We start from the raw sequence: 22,089 nt of genomic DNA, 5'->3' as shown, positions 1-22,089 counted from the left end.
TTGTTTTAATTATTGCAGGAAATACCTTCACAATAATAACTATCGAAAACACGCGTGTGGATTCGTGGAAAAAGTTCAACAATAAATGTCCTCTTTATTTGATTACATCACAAAGTAATTCAGGAATGATTAGCTTCATTCCTTATACCTAGACATCCTTGAGATAGCGGAGGCAAATATTGGCTGAGCAAATATAATCTGAGCTAACCAATTCAGATTGTAATTAAATGTTTGAACAGACTTTCTATTGCCGGTTCCTAAAACTGTAATATAGCAGATTAATTAAATCAATTGTAGTAGCGTAGGCTGTTAAGTTGAAATACTACCGCTATGATATGACCATTTTATCTAGATATTCGCTGTAAGTGTCGTGGACGCACATGTTATCTGTGTTAGCTTAGGCACAGACCACCGAATTTTAGTTGGCCGATAGTTGGACCCGATTCTAATTTGTATGAAGAAACGGCCGATACTAAATCGGTGTAATGTGCGAACTTTTTACATCTCCATACTTATTAACAGCCCGACCCAACTATCGGCCTACTAAAAGTCTGTGGTCTGCGCCTAGGCTAAGTATTAGATGTGAGACTTAAAAATGTGTTAAGGCGCCTTTACACTGCGCGGAAATTAGCCGAGTCAAGTCAAAAAAACAGTGGGGTGGGGATAAAATTCATTCATTTTTCATCCCTACCCCACTGTTGAAGCATTAGAGTTAAGAAAGTTTGTACTATACACTGTTTGTGTTCCTTAAATAAATGACTATGGCGGAGTTATGACCACAAAAAGTATATCTCTATAGATAGAAGACGAAATGTGTCACATTTCAGTTGCCATCAAGCAAACCGGGCCATCTATACTGCCGGAGAATGGGGGTAGGAGATAGTTTCGATGCCAGAGTTTCCTTTATTGGGTCGTAAACACAATATTTTTAAAGTGAAATTGCAAAGAATCTGTCACTGTATTTTCTTGTTATCTAGACCGTGCCGATAAAAATTGGCAATTTTTCCTTACAAATAAATAACTTTCGTCACCAAGCTATTATGTATCTAGAGAATGAGCAAACTCAGCGGGCGAGTAGGAACTTGAACGAATTTGTCAAGGAGACTAACATCGACATATTTTGTACTAGCATTGCTGTGGCGAGGAGAAAGCTAGGCGACCGTTTTTTTAAGGACAGCTAAATTGATTTTCTGTTTGGCAATGTTTTCCAATACTTTTTATTTAGGTATACATAGTATATTATGGTAGTGTAGTACGTAGTATGTAGTAACCCTGGTGCAAAGGCTCACTAAATTTTTTAAATTGTTTTTACCTGTGGGAACCTATAAGTGGTTTATTCGTTGCCTATCTTATTTCATTATTACACACTGTAAAACCCTGGTTTTCCTAAATAAATAAATAAATAAATTATGTTTGATTTTATATTGTAAAATAAATGGTTTAGGAAACTAAGACGGATAAATCTCAGGTTCATCTTTTATAATTCTAGGTCTAAAACTCTGTCGTTACGCGATATGAAAGTTGGACTTTTGTCGCTAAAAACAGGTTGTCAATTAAGAATACCTTAGGTCTTAATTCACAAAACTCATACAGGGAAGCATCCCTTAAAATCCAGAGTAAAAGGTTACAGCTGATCAGTTTTCCTTTCGATAAATTAATATATTCTAGGGCACACATCACTCACTTTAGCTTAGTAGCAAGTAGCAATCCATCACTAACGTGGCTTAAACGCTTTCTGGGCTATATGGGGATACACCCGGAGAAATCGTAAAGCGTGGAACTGCAAAGACTATACATTTATGTTACAACTAGCGGCCGCCCGCAACTTCGTACGCGTGGATCCCGTTTTACCCCCTTAGGGGTGGAGTTTCGTAAAATCCTTTCTTAGCGGATGCCTACGTCATAACATCTACCTGCATGCCAAATTTCAGCCCGATCCGTCCAGTGGTTTGGGCTCTGCGTTGATAGATCACTATGTCAGTCAGTCACTCGGTCACCTTTGACTTATATACATATATTTAGAAATACACCTATTATCAAAACGTAAGATGCTACAGTTTTTACTTATGTGCTTTCGTATGTACAGTTGATGTTACGTCTGGAAAACAAATGAAATGCGGGTGATAACAACTTGCTATCTTATGTCACTTAAGTCTCGTAACACAAGGATTTGGTTTCTCACGAGATAGGAACCATGACAAATGGTGTGTTTTTCCATACACTTTAAGTTCTCACATCCCAGCTGGCAGTTTGGCTTTTCCAAACTAAAATCTCGTAACAAAAAAGTATCAGAAGAAACAAGACAAAATATTCATACTTATTTCGTTACACCAGTATACTCCTAACAACTTCAAGCTTTACTAGGCACCAATTTTCAGCGAGTGTCTACAAATCTACAGTAACCATTTTCGTTGCATAATATAACTAATTAAACTACATAAGTTGCTACATTACTTACCTTGATGTTCCGTTGTTTGTATCTTGGTATCATAAAAAAATGTTTCCCTCTACTAATAGAAATATCATAAAAGTAATACGATATTACATCAGTAAGGTGTCTCGAGGTTGTGTGATACGATTAATTCTCGTCTTGTGTGATCCCGTCTAACATTACATTACATTACCTTCCTGTTAGCATTATTGTTACCGCAGTAACCCGTATCACATTGTGGTAAGAATGTTCCCATAAATTGAATTAATGTGGGTCCATTCCTGTTAGGGTGCGCTATAATCTTTAGTTACTGGTCAGTTGTGAGTAATGGAGAGTGAACGAGAAAAACACAAAAGAAGCTTTGTTGATTGTTACATGTACTGAAAATTTGATACTACATTGAGGTGGCAGTGCAATAAAAATAGGTAGTCGCTGTAAGGCGGTTATTACACTGCGCCGCGCTCCGTCGCGGAGCGCGGGGCGACAGATTTAATTATTGTATGCAAGTACCTCAGTTTGTATAGAAAACACGCGCGGCACCTCACACTGACAACGCGTCCGCGCGCGTGATTTTTTATATGAAAATCACACGCTCCGCGGCGGAGCGCGGGGCAGTGTGTGCCTAATTGTGTGGAAAATATTTCAACGACATTCATGAGCGCTTTCACATAAGGGCGTTAGTAGCGCGACAGCAGCGCGGCAGCGGCGTTTTTGTGATGTGAAGGGAGGCGTCAGCTGTCACATAGTATGAAATATTCGGCAGCGCGTCTGTCGCGCGTTTGTCGCGCTGCGAAATTGCCTAAATCTGGAAACGCTCTTATAGTATTCGTGTAATTTTGGTACGTTGTAATTTGTATGTATCTTTTACTCGACTTACCTACATAGAAGTTCCATCCATCCATCCATCCATCAACGTTAGCAGCCCGACGCGAAGTACCGTATTTGTGGTGTCAAGCCCCAGAAGGGGGAGAATTGACAATGAGAAGGGACAAGGATAAGAGAAATTTGTAGGGAGTCAAGCAAAGCGCCCGGGGAAAGAGCCCTGAGCAAGTACCTGCGCGCTCTCCCGAGATTCGGTTCGTACGCCGTGAGGCAGGAAGAACCATGGGTGGTGGTGGGATTTACCTACATAGAAGGCATTTATCTACATGGCCCCTATTAACTTCATAATCAGTCCAGCAAGTAGGTTTTTTATTTATTTATTAAAATTTCATTATTAAAATATCTGTATTAATAACAGTCCGTTTTAACAAGAAATGATAGTAAATTTATTTTGACAGCTAACATTTATTTTGATCGGAACCATGATAGGCTTTGATGAATTCGTTGATGAATCAAAGTAGGTTCTTTAATGGACGATCATTTGTCAAAGTCAAACATTTAATTTGTTCATAAAGACTATTCCTTGTATTTTAATCCTCGCACAATTTCCGATATTGAAAGTTACTTTTAATAATCATTGACACTCCATTTACTCTTTACTATGGTTTGTCTGTTAATTATTTGTGTGTTAAAGTTAGGAAACGTTTTTTTTACTTGATGTTCCAATATAGTAGAGTCATGCCCGTTTTCACCATCAATCCCTAATTTTTATGTGACTCCTTTGAAAACAAAATTCCTGTTATGTATTACCATGGAACTGTGGAGGAACACTATCTGTGGTCGCGATCCTCATCAGTGAGGGAACGAGGAAGAAGAAGAAGTTACCATAGAGGGTGACCTCTATGGTAACTTCTTTTCTTCTTCTTTGGTGATACCTTTTTCACCATCAATCCCTAATTTTAAGTGATTAAAATTAGGGATTGATGGTGAAAAAGGCGATTTGAAGCCCACACCACATGAATATCGTAGGGAGACTGTTCAGACAAATACGAGTATCAGGCCTGCAGAGCCCGCTAGCGTTTTTTACCCGTTGGTTAATATTCAGTTTCAAAATAAATGTTCGACGGGTCTGGATGTTATTATGTATAATATGTATGTATTTAAAAAAAAAGTATATAAGTAGTATATCCGTTAAACTAGCACCCATAACACAAGCATTAAGTTGCTTACTTTGGGGCTAGCTGGCGCTGTGTGAAATTGTCCAAAGATTTATTTATTTTATTTATTCTTCTATGCTTTACTTCGTTCTACACATAACTACTTCCAAGTACCCAAGTTCTTTCGTTCAGTAGCTGTTTCTTCTTGCCGTGCGTGTCTGTATGAATTACTAGGATTAGGGTTAGAAAAAGGTGCTAGTTTCTTAACAATATTAATTACTTAATTGTAATTATTTATTGCTCCATGTTGGCTCATAAAGAAATGGGATTTATGTCGTTGTACCTAGTCGGAAAGGTTTTATTTTGTGGTGTCTTTATAGTAGGAATGGCGAGGCGTTTACGTTACGGTGCGGATAAGTGTGCGTTGCAGTACGGAGTTTCATATAAAGATATTTATAAAAAAAAAAAGAATACTGACCGCCTCGAATTTATACGGTTACCGTTTCCGGTTTGATAGGTATGCTTCATTGGTATTTTTATAGCTATCAGGCTAGGTGATTCATGCCTACGGTGTAATTAACCAAACGAGGATGATATTGAGATACAATAGTATTATACAACCGCTTATCCTACTAATTTATGAATACGAAAGTTTGTAAGGATGTATGGATATATTATGTTTCTTAGGTACTCTTTCACGCCAAAACTACTCAACGGATTTTGATGAAACTTTACAGTATTATTGTTTATACATCAGAATAATATTATAGGCTGTATTTTAAAAAGATTTTTGATAAACTGAATCTCATGCGGGCGAAGCCGTTGGCAAAATCTAGTTACTTACTTTCCAAAAGGGACTAAAACCATCTACGTTAATTATTAACTTAATTTTCCATCTAAAACAATTAAAGGACACTTATAAGTATACGTGTGGGGAACTACGTGTTTACGAACACTAAGATTTTATTGCCTACATTCTTTACTGCCTGTGTGTGATCTTTGGCTTTGCTCTGCACATACCCAGCAAACTACGCAAATAGCACAAAGCCTTATTTGGCACATTATTACATTTTTGCGGTAAAAGTCGCGTAGGATGACTCGACATGGCTGCTGTTTAACCGCCTAAGTTTGGTTGAGACGCTACATACTTGGATTGAAATAGACGGAGTTTATTATTTTATTTATTTATAGAAACCAACCAACAGCTATACATAGATAATATTAATTTAGTTACAAGATAATAATTATTATGTGATCAAAAATTATGGTTGATAAAATAAATATTTTAAAGATGTGACACTACCAATCATTTTGTTCTATAAGTTAGTACTTAATGCCCTAATGACAACATAAAAACATCTAATGATTGCTTTTACAACGTTATGTAGGGTGAAAAAAAATTGGAAAAAAGTTGTTAACCTACTTGTTTTTCTTACTTCGTCATAGAACCAAAAAGTTGACATTTTTGACGAGAATATTATGTATTACTAAAAGTTGTGTACCGAAATAGTGCTTAAACAAATTAATACTTAAAAAAAGCGATGTATGCGTATTTCATTTATATTTATACACCTGAATTTCCCAGCAGATTTAAACCTATTCTAGCGCGAAAAACTCGTCGCGCCATTGATGGATTTAGGGTTCCCTCGGTGAATACTCAAATCAATCTTGTTAAAGGCCAATCTAATTTATAACCCGAAAAACTTTTGAAAATTTAATAACACTGTCGAGAGTGTCAAGTTTATGAAAACGAGAATAATAATTTAGACATGCACATAAACATGATGGAAAAGTTGAGCAAGTCAGATTCTTAGTATTTTAGTATTAGTATTCTATTACTTTAGTATTCTATGTCTGTCAGATAAGTAATATTTGCATATTATTATAAAACATCTAATTAGACTAGAGAGAATTTGTAAAATACTTCCTTGAGCGTAATAATGAGCGAGTGTGTATTTAAGTAACAGTACTTTAATTAAACGAGACAGATTCTACGGAACCCCTTGCGAAGTAAAAACTGTTCTAGTATTTTTAGCTGTCGCTTTAAAAGTTTTTCATGTTGGCACATTCATGTTTCTGCTGTTTTGTTACATTCTCCCGTAAAAAAGGATAGTCCATATTTGCATAAAATATGGAATAAATTGCAGCGGTATCTTTTCTGAAAACACCCCTTTATACGCATTAATGACTGTAGAAGTGAGTATTTATTTCAAAGCCTACGTTCAGAAAAAGAAATAAATCCTACAGAACCTTTTGTGAAGTAAAAACTCTCTTCTTTCTGGCTGCCGTTTGTCGTTTGAAGTTTTTTATATTATGGCATCCATATTTCATTGTTCGTTTTGTTCCATTCTCCCGTAAAAGTTGAACCACGTCTGTCATCGATTATTATTTCACGCGAGAATATTGACAATGGAATCTAGTTCAATCCTGACACTGGATTTTAGGGACTTTGCTCACCGTAGTGACATAACTAAAAGTAGAGGCAATTTTAGAACAAAACAAAAAGCAGCTGCATAAGTGTAGTTACATTCACCCACCTGTATAAGTAGAGTTACATTCAAATTCATGTATTGAAAATGTATGTTTACATTTTTGAAGTTAGTGACTGGTTTTTAAAAGTATTCCTGTAACCCTTAAATCAGTCGCTGCGATTAAAATTTTGTTGTAAATTACAAACATTCCTTGGATATTTTATACTGCACCTTACTCCCAAATTAAGCAAAACTTATAGGTGACTTATAGGGTACATACCAGGTGACGAATTTATAAACATAAATGTATCTTTCGTAAATAAATAGATAAATATTAGTACATACTACTTAGAAGACTTATCATAATGTATTTACATTAAAAACTTACTAATAAATCTATAGTCACATTCATTATATCCAAAGTTACCAAAGCAAACTTTAGCGACGCGCCAGGCAACTTAGTGAACTAAAGCCCTAAAGTTTGATTCACTGTCAATGTCGTCGACAAGTGATGCGCTATTGAAGTGTCTGTTCACTGAACACGACCTGACAAAAATTGTTTGTCTAGTTTATTTCTAGGCTGAAATATTTTTCTGGATAGAATAAGTATCTTGTGAGTGGAGTACCTATTTCGGTTGTCAGCTTGGAAAAACTATTCTTCTATTAGAGAGCAAAAACTAATCTTAAGAAAATTTAATTAAGTTATTGTGATATTTGATTAAGAAAATTTAATTAAGCTTTGCTAGCTTAAAAATAATGTTTAATGTAAGGCACATTAGTGTCTAATTTTAGCTGTTTCCACAGAATATTACTTGTTTCAGATACTAGGCTACATTTCTAATTAAATTAGTAGTGTGTGCCTAGATCTATCATATTTTTAAGTGTTGTGAAAATTAAAGTAGCTAAAGATAAAAAAGAACTTTTTTGAATACAAAAAAGTATAAAATGTGATATTGTATTGGATAAATAAAGCTGTCCTCGGGATTGTTAAGTTAAGCAATTACGTTAAATGCTTATACAGAGCTTGACCTCGTTTGTTGCTAGTAGTTAGCTTTTACCTTGTTGGATTCAAATTGATTCTTAAGTACATACCTACATTGTTGCAGGGCGTCAGACATACATTGTTGTAATAAAACAGCACATATGTTTTAATTTCTTGTGGCAAGCTAAATATACTTGTGATACGAGACGGTTCACGAGTTCACGACACCTTAAAATCCAATTGTTTATTTATGCGAATAGGCTCACAAAGGGCACTTTTACACGTCCCAACCCTACTGCTTCGGGACAGTAATATGGGTCAGTACTGAGAAGAAGCAACTCTAGATCCCCAGTCACTATTGTTAGCCTCTTTTCAAAAATTTACAAGATTATGTACCTACTAGTGTGAGCTAGGCAGTTTCAAATGTAGTCCATAGCGGCGGGGAAACGATTATTTAAATGAGAAGAGTGCGTGGACTTTACCATAGCTCGCACTTATTACATGCCATGTAAATTATAAATTACTGTATTTGATTGAAAAAAGAGGCTGACTGAGTTTCTTCCGCCACTTCTTCTCAGCACCAGCCCATATGTTGTCCTGAAGTGGTGGTAGGGCAAGCTTTAATTAGGACGTGTATAAGTGCCCTGGAAAGAACCTATTTTATTTTAGAGACCTTCGTCGCTCGGCTATTACCGCTTTGTTAAGTCTACTTAATGATACCACAGTGTTTATCTTAGTATGCTTCCGCTTGTACATTATATCACACTTAATGGGAACCTTTGTTAGCTGTGAAAGGTGCTGGGGAGGAAAATAAACAAAAGCATATCATATTTCTTTTCTTATCAGCTGCTACAATAATTGCTTTTGCGACCTACAAAGCTTAATGATATGTACTCTTTAATCTTCTTACTGCTTTTTTTGGTTATTATTGCTTATCACTAGCACTATTATGTCACTGCTACTATTATGTATTCTGTGTCACTAGGTGGGCATAGTATAAAATAAAGTAGCTTTCGGCTGTCTGTCTCTATGTATTCTTAGGGACTTTCAAACTACGCAACGGATTCTGATGCGGTTTTTTTAATAGATTAAGTGATTCGAGAGGAAGGTTTATTATGTATAACTTAGCACCCATGAAAAGTTAGGGCGGGTCGCTAGTCATAAATATCCTAATTTATCTCTGCAATTACGTAACACTCATAAATTTCTAGGTCAGATAAGACAAAAACTAAATAAATACAAAATAAGCACCAACTTAAATTATCATACTGGATTCACATCTAAATCGATTTATTTATCTTTCGTTCCTACCTTAATCTTAGACTTGCACGTCGCTTAACGGACACAAGACTAATGCTTGCAATGAATCCTGATTTTGTTTAATTGGATGGGCTCGCATTTATCGCCATTGTTTCAGGGGGAATTGAGTGAGCTTACTCAGATGATTACCTAGATCTTTATGATTTAAGATTGGCTGCCACTTAGTGTAGGTAGGGCGTTTGAATCCCGCTAGAGACGATGTACAGAATGCATTGGGACATCTTATGTTTAGCTTTCGGTCGCTATAGTCAGAGTAAATACAAATGAGTAGGTTAACTTCATAGAAACGCACCGAGCGCGGTTTGTATGTGAGCTCGCCAATTCGTATGCGGCGCGCACGCACACACTGACAAAATTTAGCGGGGATTATCGGGGAGTTGCGCCGAATTTTGTCAGTGTGTGCGTGCGCGCCGCATATGTCTGTTATAGTCTATATTAATTACGGTAATGTAGCATTCTAATTGTAAAGGAAATTTTGAAATCGATTCAGTAGTTTATTCATTACGAACATACAAAATACAGAACTTTTCTTCTAATGTTGGTATAGTTAGTTGTCGACAAAAGAGTTCTGCGTCTTATTATACCGTGTTTTTCTTAAATAAATCAACTAAAATTGATCTACTTACCCTGAAGGAAGTTGACAGTCTTGCACATAACCTCCCCGAAGTACCAGATGAGGGTGACGGACTTGGCGATCTGCACCGGCATGCAGAACAGCGTCACCAGCAGGTCGGCCACCGATAGGTTCACCAGGAATATGTTGGTGACGCTGGAACAAACATACGAAGAGCTTGCTGTAATGTAATGATAGTAAGAGAGGCTTGGTTCTTATGACCATATTCAAAGGGAAGAAACAGTAAGACATCTTCAAACTGCGTCGTATGTTTTATTTTAATCGGAAACGATTATTCTCGTTACATAACAATGTCCTACACAATTTTAAAGTAGGTAACGATTTTTTCTTCACCCAAAGTTTAACAGGCAAAAGTATTACGTTCGCCTTATTTAACAATTTGTGGCATTACGATTAAATAAAATATAGGTACTGTGAAGGAACATCAACGATACATACATACGCCCTAGCGTATATCAAACAAATAATCACACGACCTTACACTTAGCTATTGCTTTTCAAAAATACGCAACACATACGGAGGTAGCACAACGTATTCTTATTAGGAAAACTTATTTTTCAATATACAAGCAATAAGAATATTTTTTTTTGTGAATAAAGCGGTAAGAACAGTTTTACTTTCACTTTTACTGTGTCTCAAAATAAAACACGTCCTTCGGGTCACCTTTAAAAACGGATTTAGTAAAATCCGTGAACCAAAGTGGACACGGAAAACCGAGGGCAGAAGATTATGAGGATTGTATTATGGGAACCCACATCACATGTGCACGACCGACCGCCAGTGTGCAATGTGTGTTGAATGTGAAAACAATCTTTTTATTTTTGTCGGTAGAAATTACAACAGAGTTCAAAATAATTGTATAATGTTTACCATTAATATACCTACTACTTATGATAAATTTAGTGCTTATCATTTTGGAATGAGTTTACTATCTTATTCAAGTCAAAACCATTCAAGCTACGAATGAAAAGTTATGACATAGGAAATTCTAGGAAAAGAAATAAAGAAAAAAAAACAATGCAAATAAAAAATAAATGAATAAATAAATAAATGCAATAAAGATTTGAGTATAGAGTATTGAAAAAAAATGCAATCTTTTCATGCTGCTGTTTCATTACTTATTGGTTTCGTTACTTGCAGTCTTACTCTTTTTCTTCATTCATTCCAAACAAAATATTTTAGTAATTAATCACAAGTATATCTGTATTTCATAGAACACGTTAGTAGTAGTGTTCTCGCTAATGCATTTGAGGAAATAATAACTTTTAAAACTAGTAAACGTAACATTTTTCAATCCGAAATAATATTTCGGTCCGATTCCAGTCCGATTTCATTACCAGTTTCTCAAAAATTCTATTTTTAACAAAAGTGTTTATCTATACTTATAATAAATCTGTAGAGAGGTCAATTCTGTACATGAAATATATTTTCAAAATAACTATCAGGGGGTGATTAGTGATCGATACTGATGCCAAAAATGCAATCAGTAAAATTTTTGTCTGTCTGTCTGTCTGTCTGTCTGTCTGTCTGTATGTTCCTTATAGAAACAAAAACTACTGGACGGATTTTAACGAAACTTGGTACAATTATTTTTCATACTCCTGGGCAGGTTATAGGCTACTTAGGAATTCCCACGGGAATGGGAATTGGCGGGAAAATCCTTTTGTATGAAAAATCTAAACCGCTTAAGTTAGACGCTTGAAATTTGGCATGCAGGTACCTTAGTAAACTTCTGTCTGTCTGTCTGTCTGTCTGTCTGTATGTTCCTTATAGAAACAAAAACTACTGGACGGATTTTAACGAAACTTGGTACAATTATTTTTCATACTCCTGGGCAGGTTATAGGCTACTTAGGAATTCCCACGGGAATGGGAATTGGCGGGAAAATCCTTTTGTATGAAAAATCTAAACCGCTTAAGTTAGACGCTTGAAATTTGGCATGCAGGTACCTTAGTAAACTTAAAGCTTAGTTACAACAGGATATTGCAAAATTCCCACGGGAACGGGAGTTAGTGGGAAAAAACATTTGTATGAAAAAATCTAAACCGCTTAAGTTAGACGCTTGAAATTTGGCATGCAGGTACCTTAGTAAACTTAAAGCTGGGTTACAACAGGATATTGCAAAATTCCCACGGGACCGGGAGTTAGCGGGAAAAAACATTTGTATGAAAAAATCTAAACCGCGAAAGATAGACTCTTGAAATTTGGCATGCAGGTACCTTAGTAAACTTGAAGCTTAGTTACAACAGGTTATTGCAAAATTCCCACCGGAACGGGAGTTAGCGGGAAAAAACATTTGTATGAAAAAATCTGAACCGCGTAAGATACACACACCGGCAGATTTAGCGGAACGCAAAAAAAAGTATGAAAATAAGGAAAATTACTACTGATCTATGAAATATTTATTATACAAAATAAAGAGATAATTAAAATAAAATAAAATAACATATATTTTTTAAATATTTAGTCGTTTTTATTTAATAAAAAATCATCGAAACGAAATTTCAATTTTTCAGTTTTGAACAAAAATTAGAAATTGTGGCCAGATTAAAAATTAGGGTAGCTTATCACTATCCAAATGAATGAATTAATGATGGGTATTTCCCCCTCTTGCTCTGATGATGGTTTCCATTCATCTGAGCATGCTGCAGTTAATGATATGAAGGGTATTTTGGGGCAATGTCTGCCATTCCTCTAGTAACGCGTTTCTCAACACCACCGGTGGTATTCTGAGTTTAACACATCTTTTAAGAAAGTCCAAGACATGCTCTATAGGATTCTTGTCTAGGGATCTTGCCAGCCACTGCATCATGGGTATATCCAAATGGTTTAGATGTGCCTGTACTGAGCGAGCACTGTGAAAACGAACATTATCGTGAATTAAACTAAAGGAGTCCACAATAAATGGAGTAAATGGCACATCATGTTCTTCTAAAATGTTCCTAGTGTACCATTCAGAAGTCGTATTTCCTCCATCACCCACCACTAACTCCGTGCGAGCTCCCAAAAAAATCCTTCCCCACACCAGAATTAAGCTACCTCCATAAACCACGATATTTTCAAAATTAAGACTAAATGTTACGTTCTCTTTGTGTCTCCATATTCGCTATCTTCCATCGATCTGGTTTAAGAGAACTCTGCACTCATAAGTGAAGAGATCATGCCTCCAGTCGTTCAAGACCCAATCACGATATTCACGTGAAAAGTTCAATATGTTTTTTCGGTGCTGTGTCACAAGTTGGAGCTTTCTCGGGTATGCACGACCCTATACCAACTTCAGTAAATCTCCTGTGAACTGTGGGCTCAGTCACTCTTACTCCTCGAGTGTCTTTAAGGTTATTTCTGGCTTGAACAGCAGGTAACCGCGACTTTCTGAAAACTCGAAGTTGTAAAAAACGGTCATCCCGTCGCGAAGTACGCCTTTTTCTGACTTGAACCCTCCTCCTAACGACAGAAATGATCAATCTGTACCGTTGGTTACTGCCATGGGTGGTCGATACTGATCAACGACGTCTTACGGCAGCCGATTTGTATGCATGGCCGTTACTTCTCATTTCATCTGCCTTAATGATTTCTGACGGTGCTAAGCTGGGCATAATAAACCCTTATAAGTAACTGAATGCTTACACAACAATATTCTCAGAAAAAAACATCTTTCACGTAAAAGAAATCCAAATTAGCAAAAGCTTCATTCAATTCAAAACACTCAACGAAACTGTTGATGGGGTAATTTAAACAAAATAATTAAAAAAATATACTGTTGGCAATTATTTTTTTCATATTTAGAATTAAATTAAAAAATAATGTCATAATTAGGCATTTTTTTCCTAAAATAATGATGATATTGATGCTTTTTTTTCCGTTCCTCTAAATCTGCCGGTGTGTGTAGATGAATGGGGGGTAAAACGAGATCCACGCGTACGAAGTCGCGGGCGGCCGCTAGTTTCTACATAATTTATTTTACTTTTAAAATCGATTCAATTATTTCCTATAGCAATTCATCTGATTATATTTCTTGTTACTTAATAACCACTCCGTGTTTATAGATCTTTAGTCATTATTCAGTGCCGCTTATTATATCTCAGTGCTTTGGAAAACTTCTTGATAATAATACTGTTTTTTTTTTGTTTCAGGTAAGTTTTTGCACATTTTCAAGACATTATCGGTGGCAAGCTGTTTTAGGTATGAAAGCTCTTTATTTTTTACATAGGATGTGTTATCAAAATGTGTTTTAAGTTTTTACTTATCTATTGGATAATATTCAGTGCGCGAACAAAACGATGAGATGCATTAAGTAGACAGTCTTTATTATCTTCTCAAGTAAATTATAATTAAAACTAGCTTTCCGCCCGCGGCTTCGCCCGCGTGGAATTTTGTCTGTCACAGAAAAACTTTATCGCGCGCGTCCCTGTTTCAAAAACCGGGATAAAAACTATCCTATGTTCTTTCTCGGGACTCAAACTATATCTATGCCAAATTTCATCAAAATCGGTTGCGAGGTTTAAGCGGGAAAGCGTAACAGACAGACAGACAGACAGACAGAGTTACTTTCACATTTATAATATTAGTTGGGATAATAATAAAGACTAGACTTAATGTACAAAATATTAAATAAATAAGTATCTTCTGCGTATGTGAAATAGGTCTACTCGTATGTAATACAATGTATGGAAGGACTTACTTAGCCGTTTACATACATAGGCTGGTACACATCTATTTGCATTATCGCCTCTAAACTTCACAAAACAAAATAAATCAAAACGACTACTGTGTTTTTGAGGATCATCTACAAAAAGCAATATTAATACATAAATTCACACAACTTACTAGATCTAAAAATATCGAGTGTTGTATCTCTGAGTAAAATCTCAATTTCCCAAACATGTTTCTACTTATCCCAAAGGGTAAATGTTTATTTTAAACAGAAGTACAGAAGAAATACCCTAAGTACCACTTCGGCCTTTGTCCACGGAGGCTCGTCGACAAAAAGATTATACCCACGGACTTTTTGCGGTGCTCTAGTTCTTTTTGTGATGTGCTAAGGTCTAAATTGTATTACAGTTCTGCCCAACTTTTTACAGATAATACGTAGACCACGTAATCCTTATAAGCCCCACTAGGGGCAGTCTTCAGTATGAAGGGTAGATTCCAAGGTACTTAGTATGTAGGTATTTCTAAAACTTCATGTACCTACTAACATGAAGTTTAGCATATACCTTCATTTCTTTCTTACTTTGGTGAGGTTCAAGATTAAGGCGAAAATCGAAAAGGATTTAAGCTACGAATATTGCTAATTGGCAATAAAGCTTGTGTAAGGCTGATTTTTTTTCTCCTCGGTAGCTAGGCGTTCTTAGCAAATTCCAGCAAGAAACTAAACTGGCTATGCTTTCCTACTTATGACATTTTGCTAATGAAAGAACATTGATTTCTAGGGAATCTCAAATTGGCAAGTTCTTAATTGGTAAACTTGGCGACTTTTCGTAATTGGCTAGCAATAAGTCCGGTCAACGGCATTTCAAATTAAACAATAGCTATCTTAGGTAGATAATATTATTAGGTAGATATATTATCATTTTTAAATTACCTTATAAGATATCGAAAAATATAAGAAATTTATTAGATACCACTAGAATTTCGTCCCACATTAAACTCAATTTGTCACACACCATAGTCACACATCATTACAAAATTACTGTAAAGTTTCATCAAAATCCGTTCAGCAGTTTTTGTATGGAAAAGTAACTGCTGCCGACAAACTGTGTCATAGTTTGGTAGAATTAAGATATTAATGTTTACTATGTGTATTTACATGGAAAATAAACAAATAAAATAAATAACAAGCACTCATACTTAATCCATACAAACTTTAGTAGGATTATTTGTACATGACATACTCTTTGTAAATAAACCACCACCTAAATGGACACGTATATTATTTTTTCTTTCGTTCTATTGCGTCAGATCACCCGCTGTTTCATGAATGTTGTCAATTGTTATTCACAATAGGCGTATTGTGCTCGAAAAAAGTAAGGGTATTCCCGGAAGGCGTTGTTTATAACATTAGCCCGCGGCCGTTACCCCGTGAAGACCTTTTACATCCACACGAGTTTAATAATATATTCTTCTGTACATTGTTTCGGTTTTATATGTTATTGATAGCCTTTTGTATAAAAACTTGAAGAATAAATGTTTCTACTGAAACCCAAAAGTTCATATCCTTTAGGAATACTCGTGTGAAAGGTCAATCAATATTTTTTTGAATCGGATAGATTCGTGACTGTTTGGGATTGTAGAACGCTACGGAAGCTTTATCAGAACGAAATCATCACGAGCGAATTCCAAAAGCTTAAAACTAAGGCAGAGTTGCACCATCTTAATTTGAACTTTAACAAACGTCAAAAATCTGTCAAACGCCATACAAAAATACCGGTTATTGTTAAAGTTACGGTCAAAGTATGTTAGTGCAACTCAGCCTAAGACTTGCACTAAATTCTCGATAAAATTCCATAAATTGGGTTCGTGCTGTCCAAAACTACTAACTAGTATTGTCGAAAAAGATCTGCACTTGTCTAAAAGAGCCACTCGGGACGATGTTCAATTTAGAACACACCTGATACACTCACACACCCACAGGTGCGTAAGTCTACACGTTTTCGATTACGTCACTTCACGAGTATGCCTTTTTATGAACGAACAATTCTTATTTACAACCCCTTTGTGGATTGCCACGCGTAAAAACGAAAGGCATCCCTGCAGGGCATTTTTATAAACATTGTTGTTAAACCAAAATCTGCTTTATGCGAAATGTATTCTTTTGAGATACTCCATGATAAAACTGTCCTGTTTTAGGCAGTTTTACGAATTGTTTTTCATTAAATTCAAAGCTGTAAAATATACACGTCATGTTAAAATTTATTTTCAAACTATACAAACGATAAAGTCGACTTGGTTATTACTTTACTACATCCTTGTTTCAGACAAAATTCACATGTTCCCATTTGATTTCTCCAGAATGCTCTATGCTAAATATTTTGTTTTATCTAGGATGTCATTAGATAAACTAGGAAAACAACAGATGGCTAGGTAATACTCGTAAACGGTGACTCTGACCCTACGATATTAAATAGTTTAACCAACACTTTGACCACACATTTTCATTAAATTCGAGATTAAATCCTCAATGAAATGAACCCTGAAAGGGTTTGTATTTCTAGTAATTTCCAAATTTAGCTCTAACATCAGGCAATAATATTTAGACTGAGTTCCACCTAACTTTGATCGTATGACGATGACCGGTGTTTTTTGTATGGAGTCTGACAGAATTTTTACGTTTGTTAAAGTTAAATTAAGATGGTGCAACCCAGCCTTAATCTATTAGTTTAGGATACGCCTACGTCATTATTTTGTATCATATTGAAAGTACTCGTAGATTTAGTAATTTTCGACCATGATTGGCTAGCTGACAATAGAAACTCGTTCTTGTGCCGATTTTTCTAAGCATATTAGAGTTTATTTAGGAAGTTTATGAAGTAGTAATACAGTTTTAGGTCATATACCTAAGTGCTTTTTAATAGCCTTGTTGCAGAAAATTTACACACGATCCGAAATAAAATTCCTTCAAGACCAAAAAGCTATTATTATCAAGATAGAGCTTTTTGTAATACCTAATTGTAGTGCTGCGAAGAAAAACATTATAAATTGTTGTAATTTCCTCGTGTTTCTATTATTTCACGGAGAATAAAAGCCATGGGGACCAAAATGATAAGTGCCCTCATATATTTACACAAATTGGAACTGGCACTTATATGTTGAAAAAATAATAATGTGTTCATTCTTTATTTTATATTCGCTGCTGCGCAAAGGTATCCTCCATAATATCTACAGCTATCCCTATTTAAGGCCAAAGTTTGCCACTCCTTGTGGCCGTCCAAACTCCATGTCCTTTTTAAGTCTTCAACAACAGACGCAGCTGTCACATCTCTATTTTAGAGCTACTAGATAGCACAGAACTACACTCAACATCAAATAAATCGCACCTTCCGCGACGCGAACTTTAAAGATTATCTTCTGACACAATCATGGTGCCCCAACAATATTGGTGTTATTTGAAAGTCCAATAAATAAACAAGAAAAACACATACATTTTTTTATAAACAATTAACAGGTACCACAAATGTGACTTGAAAAAAGGCCTCTGGTCACCTCTGGGACCAAGTAGACCAATTTTTGTGGTTATAAAACCAAATAATCTTTTCAACAGTTCGATACAATTAATTCCAATGTAACAATTTTATAATAGCCATAAAAGTTGGCTCAAACGTAACTTCCTATTTTTTGAAGAAGTGACTCTGGATCCTTCTAAAGACACATTTTTAGGGTAAAAACCTTTCCTTTAATGAAATGAAGGTTTCAAATGGTACCAATGTTGGTGGGAAGTGGGGATGCATCCGTTTGATAAGTGCTTGTCGCAGGAGGTGCGATTTATTTGATGCCGAGTGTAGATAGCATGCACTCCATCCAGCGCAGTTTTGATTTGATGCCGTTTCGTTAAAACTAAATGCTCTACAAAAGATTTCATTTATTAACACATAATGTAACTCATATAAAAATGTCGCGTTGAGGCCGGTATTTTTCTATTTTAAATGTTCCATATACGAGTATTTTATTGTAACAAGCTTATATCTTATCTAGAAAAGTATGAAAGCGATTTCATTTAACAGAAGGTAAAATTCTCATTTAGAAAACACCTCATAAAAACTTAACAGTAGATTTGGCCGTGAAATAATTTATGCTCCAATAAAAATGTTCTATTTGCGCCTTTTACTCCGGGAATTGCGAATATCAGACAAGTTTCTACGAAGGTTGGTTTTATTAAATTTGAGGTGTTGAAAACAACTAAAAACTGCATAAAAACCTCAAATATTAGTTTTAATGCTTTAATAATGGAAGGAAAGATTCTCAGTTAGTTTTATTTATTTAAGGCTGTAGCCCAAGACACAAATGTTTATTTTTAAGGTTGAGAAAATTTGGTTTCTGAAAAATAATGAACAAGCAGGGACTGTTCAGTTGAAGAAAATAAGTAGGTGTCTAAGTAATCCCATCAAAAACAATACTTGTCAAAAAAACCAAGTCTCGCAACTCAGTTGTTCTACGGTAAAAAGTTGTGAGATCCATGTAATACCAAGTCCAGGCCAGGAAATCTTTAACTTTTTACATAAATATATTGACTTGGCCATCGCACTAAATAATTTAATTTACACGTGTTTTCATGATTGCACATTACATTTTGAGCACAGCTTAATGTAAACATTAATAAGCACATTTTTTTCCAACAAAGAATAAAATGCAAGTTTCACTAGTATCACTAGTACGCTAAATCAAAGGTTTCAATTTATTTTATTTCTATAACATCCCAAATAGAAATTGATGAAAACCACACAGTGCCATCGTGTGGGCGTTGCTAAGTGAAAATATTTCATCAGGTAAAGCTTTTTGTGAAAGTTTTAATTAGGTATCACTTTTTACCTGAAACATTAACATTTACTTATATTTTTCATCTAAAATATTATTTTAGTTGAAGGTCATGGCTAAAATAGATTAGAAGAAGAAATATTTTGAGCTGAACTTTATCTCGGTATTATTTTTAGACCTTAATCTTTCAATTTAATGAGAGAATGAAACTTGAAGAAATCAGTGTAAAAAGTAATTACTGTAACTTTCAAGATTACACCAAACTGAAATGGCTGAAGTTAAATCCAATTTATCTTGTATCACTTAGAAATACATTTCTTCACTTAGTTCAGGCTGAAACTCTGTTATTTGGGATTTGAACTGAAACGAGATTCAATTTTCTGGGTATACAAGATGTGAGGGGCAACATTTTAAATGAAGACTACTGTTGATAACGCAATATAATTAACTGTATTATATAAAAAAAAAATACATAATTCTTTGTGCATTTTCTTTTCACACTCCTAAGCACTCAATGTTTGGCTCTGGCTCATGAGTTTTTTCCGCCACTTCTTTACAGCACCAGCCCCATATGTTGTCCCGAAGTGGTAGTAGGGCAAGCTACGAGTATATTTGAGACATAAGTAAGCGCCCTGGAAAGGACCTAAGTACTGGATAGTAAGCTCTGCATTTGACTTTTGACATCAACCACCGTAAACTTTTCCACCTGTGCCGTGTATTAGTAGATTTATGAGTTCAATTATTATTAAGTGATCTATTTAATTCTAAGTTTTAAACTTCGTCCCTATATTTCGTGTCAGTGTGCCGTGCTCCTACAGCCTGTATAATAACTTTGTATAACACAATAAAAGCAATTATTGATAAAGAAAGACCTACTCTGAATTCGAGCGAATGATTTAAAACTTAGATTTGTTTGAGGGAATCGGATTAAGTATTTTAATATTGTTTTTTAAAAGCAATGCTTTTATGATTATCCAAGTTATAATTTATTGCCTTGTCTTGTACTTCTTTCGTACTGTAACACCACGGTGTAACACGAACTTTTAAATTAGTCGTTAATTTAACGCACTTTGTGTATTAGTTTTTTAATGTATATCTTTACTATTTTTCGAGTATTTTGGGTGTGCTAAATATTGGTGGTCCAAAGGTATCAAAATAAAATAATTTATTTTCCTAGCTCTTTCCTATTATTTGGGGTCGGCCCTCTTCGTTGACACTATCTTGGGTAGTCGAAATATTTGTTTGGGCACGCTCAAAATACAATGTATTTTAATAAAAGCTGTTTTTACTGTTTCCATTTACATACACTACTTACGAGTACATACATAATATGTATAAGGACAAAGTTTCTTACACGACTGGTACAGAGTGCACAAAATTCAGCAGATGATGTGATAAAATGTGCGGGTTTTTTATTTATGACGTCACACAACAACATGGTAGATCGAACTTTGTACAGAATAAATCAATGTGAATTGACTATGCAACATGTTTACTCTGGATCAACGTCTTTCTTATTTGAACCACCTTGACGTTATTTTTCTATACACAAGAATTAAAATCGTTTTTAAACCGAAGCATTTAGGCGTTTAGTGTTTGGAAGGTAGGTAATGGAGCCATACCTTGAGACCCACCTGAATCATGATCAAGAGTGCTAGACTGAGTTTGTATATTCAAACCTATGAATCTTACAAACTCTTAATTGATTTTTATTACTTTACATCACTCATTTTGTTGGCTGTACACAAATTAGTTTCAGTTCAGTAGCGTACTCGTAGCGTGCTCGTAGCGTACTCGTAGCGTACTCGTATCGAACTCGAAGCGTACTCGTAGCGTACTCGTAGCGTGCTCGTAGCGTACTCGTAGCGTACTCGTAACGTACTCGTAACGTACTCGTAGCGCACTCGTAACGCACTCTTAGCGCAATCGTAGCGCACTCGTAGCGTACTCGTAGCGCACTCGTAGCGTACTCGTAGCACACTCGTAACGTACTCGTAGCGGAATCGTAGCGCACTCGTAGCGTACTCGTAGCACACTCGTAACGTACTCGTAGCGCACTCGTAACGCACTCGTAGCGTACTCGTAGCGCACTCGTAACGCACTCGTAGCGTACTCGTAGCATACTCGTAACATTGTATTTTTGTAACAGCTACAGAACATTAGTCTTTATGTATTATAAGGGCTTGTTACATTTAACCATAAACATCAAGGCTAACCAAGTTTTAAACCTTAACGTCTAGTAAGGTTTCAGTCGCGGTTACGTATTAATTAAAATCCATTTTCTGTGCGACTCGTGACAGGTTCAAAGACCTGATAATAAATTCAATTTACTTCCGACGTTGTATTGAGATTTTCCATGCAAATATTAAATCCACTTACTTGAGTTAACTTAAATTTCGAACTAAAACAAACTAGAAAGTTTTAAATCCCTTTATTCTGTTAAGACGTGCTAAGTCTTGATTGACATTATTTAATTAGTCTGAAATTGTCAGCTAAAATCAAGGCGATTCCTCGAACTTACTTGTTTTGAACAGGAGTCAGACTTTAGCGGCATAGTTCAATATTTTGTTTTCTTCCAAAGTAGCTCTATTTACAAGAACTTTAGACAATGGTGTTTAGATTTACGTGCCGTAATTATTACTTTAGAAGATACATATTACAGAATATTTTATTTCATTTTATTACTAGACGGCCGCGTGACCTATTTTGGCTCGCGTTTCAAGTACTATGCCAGTGATCTAGAATTCTAGAGTTCGTTCCCCGCACAATCTTAGCGTAAAAAACCGTTAGGAGCCGGTAG

At 35.5% G+C, this 22,089-nt stretch overlaps 1 protein-coding gene across 1 annotated transcript in view; it reads right to left on the bottom strand.

Moving 5' to 3' along the window:
* Positions 1-21,422, bottom strand: part of NGR-A35 (neuropeptide receptor A35) — a 68,653-nt gene extending 47,231 nt beyond the window's left edge. Inside the window, exons 1-2 of the mRNA XM_028312400.1 lie at positions 21,337-21,422; positions 9,810-9,952 (exon numbers count right to left, since the gene is read on the bottom strand). Of these exons, the coding sequence (XP_028168201.1) occupies positions 9,810-9,952; positions 21,337-21,422 (229 nt within the window). The remainder of the gene's footprint in view (positions 1-9,809; positions 9,953-21,336) is intronic.
* Between the last annotated feature and the right edge of the window lie 667 nt (positions 21,423-22,089).

This window comes from Ostrinia furnacalis, unplaced genomic scaffold (assembly GCF_004193835.3).
Source record: "Ostrinia furnacalis isolate ACB-3 unplaced genomic scaffold, ASM419383v2 OfSCF0283, whole genome shotgun sequence".
NCBI classification, from domain to species: domain Eukaryota; kingdom Metazoa; phylum Arthropoda; class Insecta; order Lepidoptera; family Crambidae; genus Ostrinia; species Ostrinia furnacalis.
Note: the sequence above shows the minus strand (reverse complement) of the source record. Positions and strands in the feature narration are given on the sequence as shown.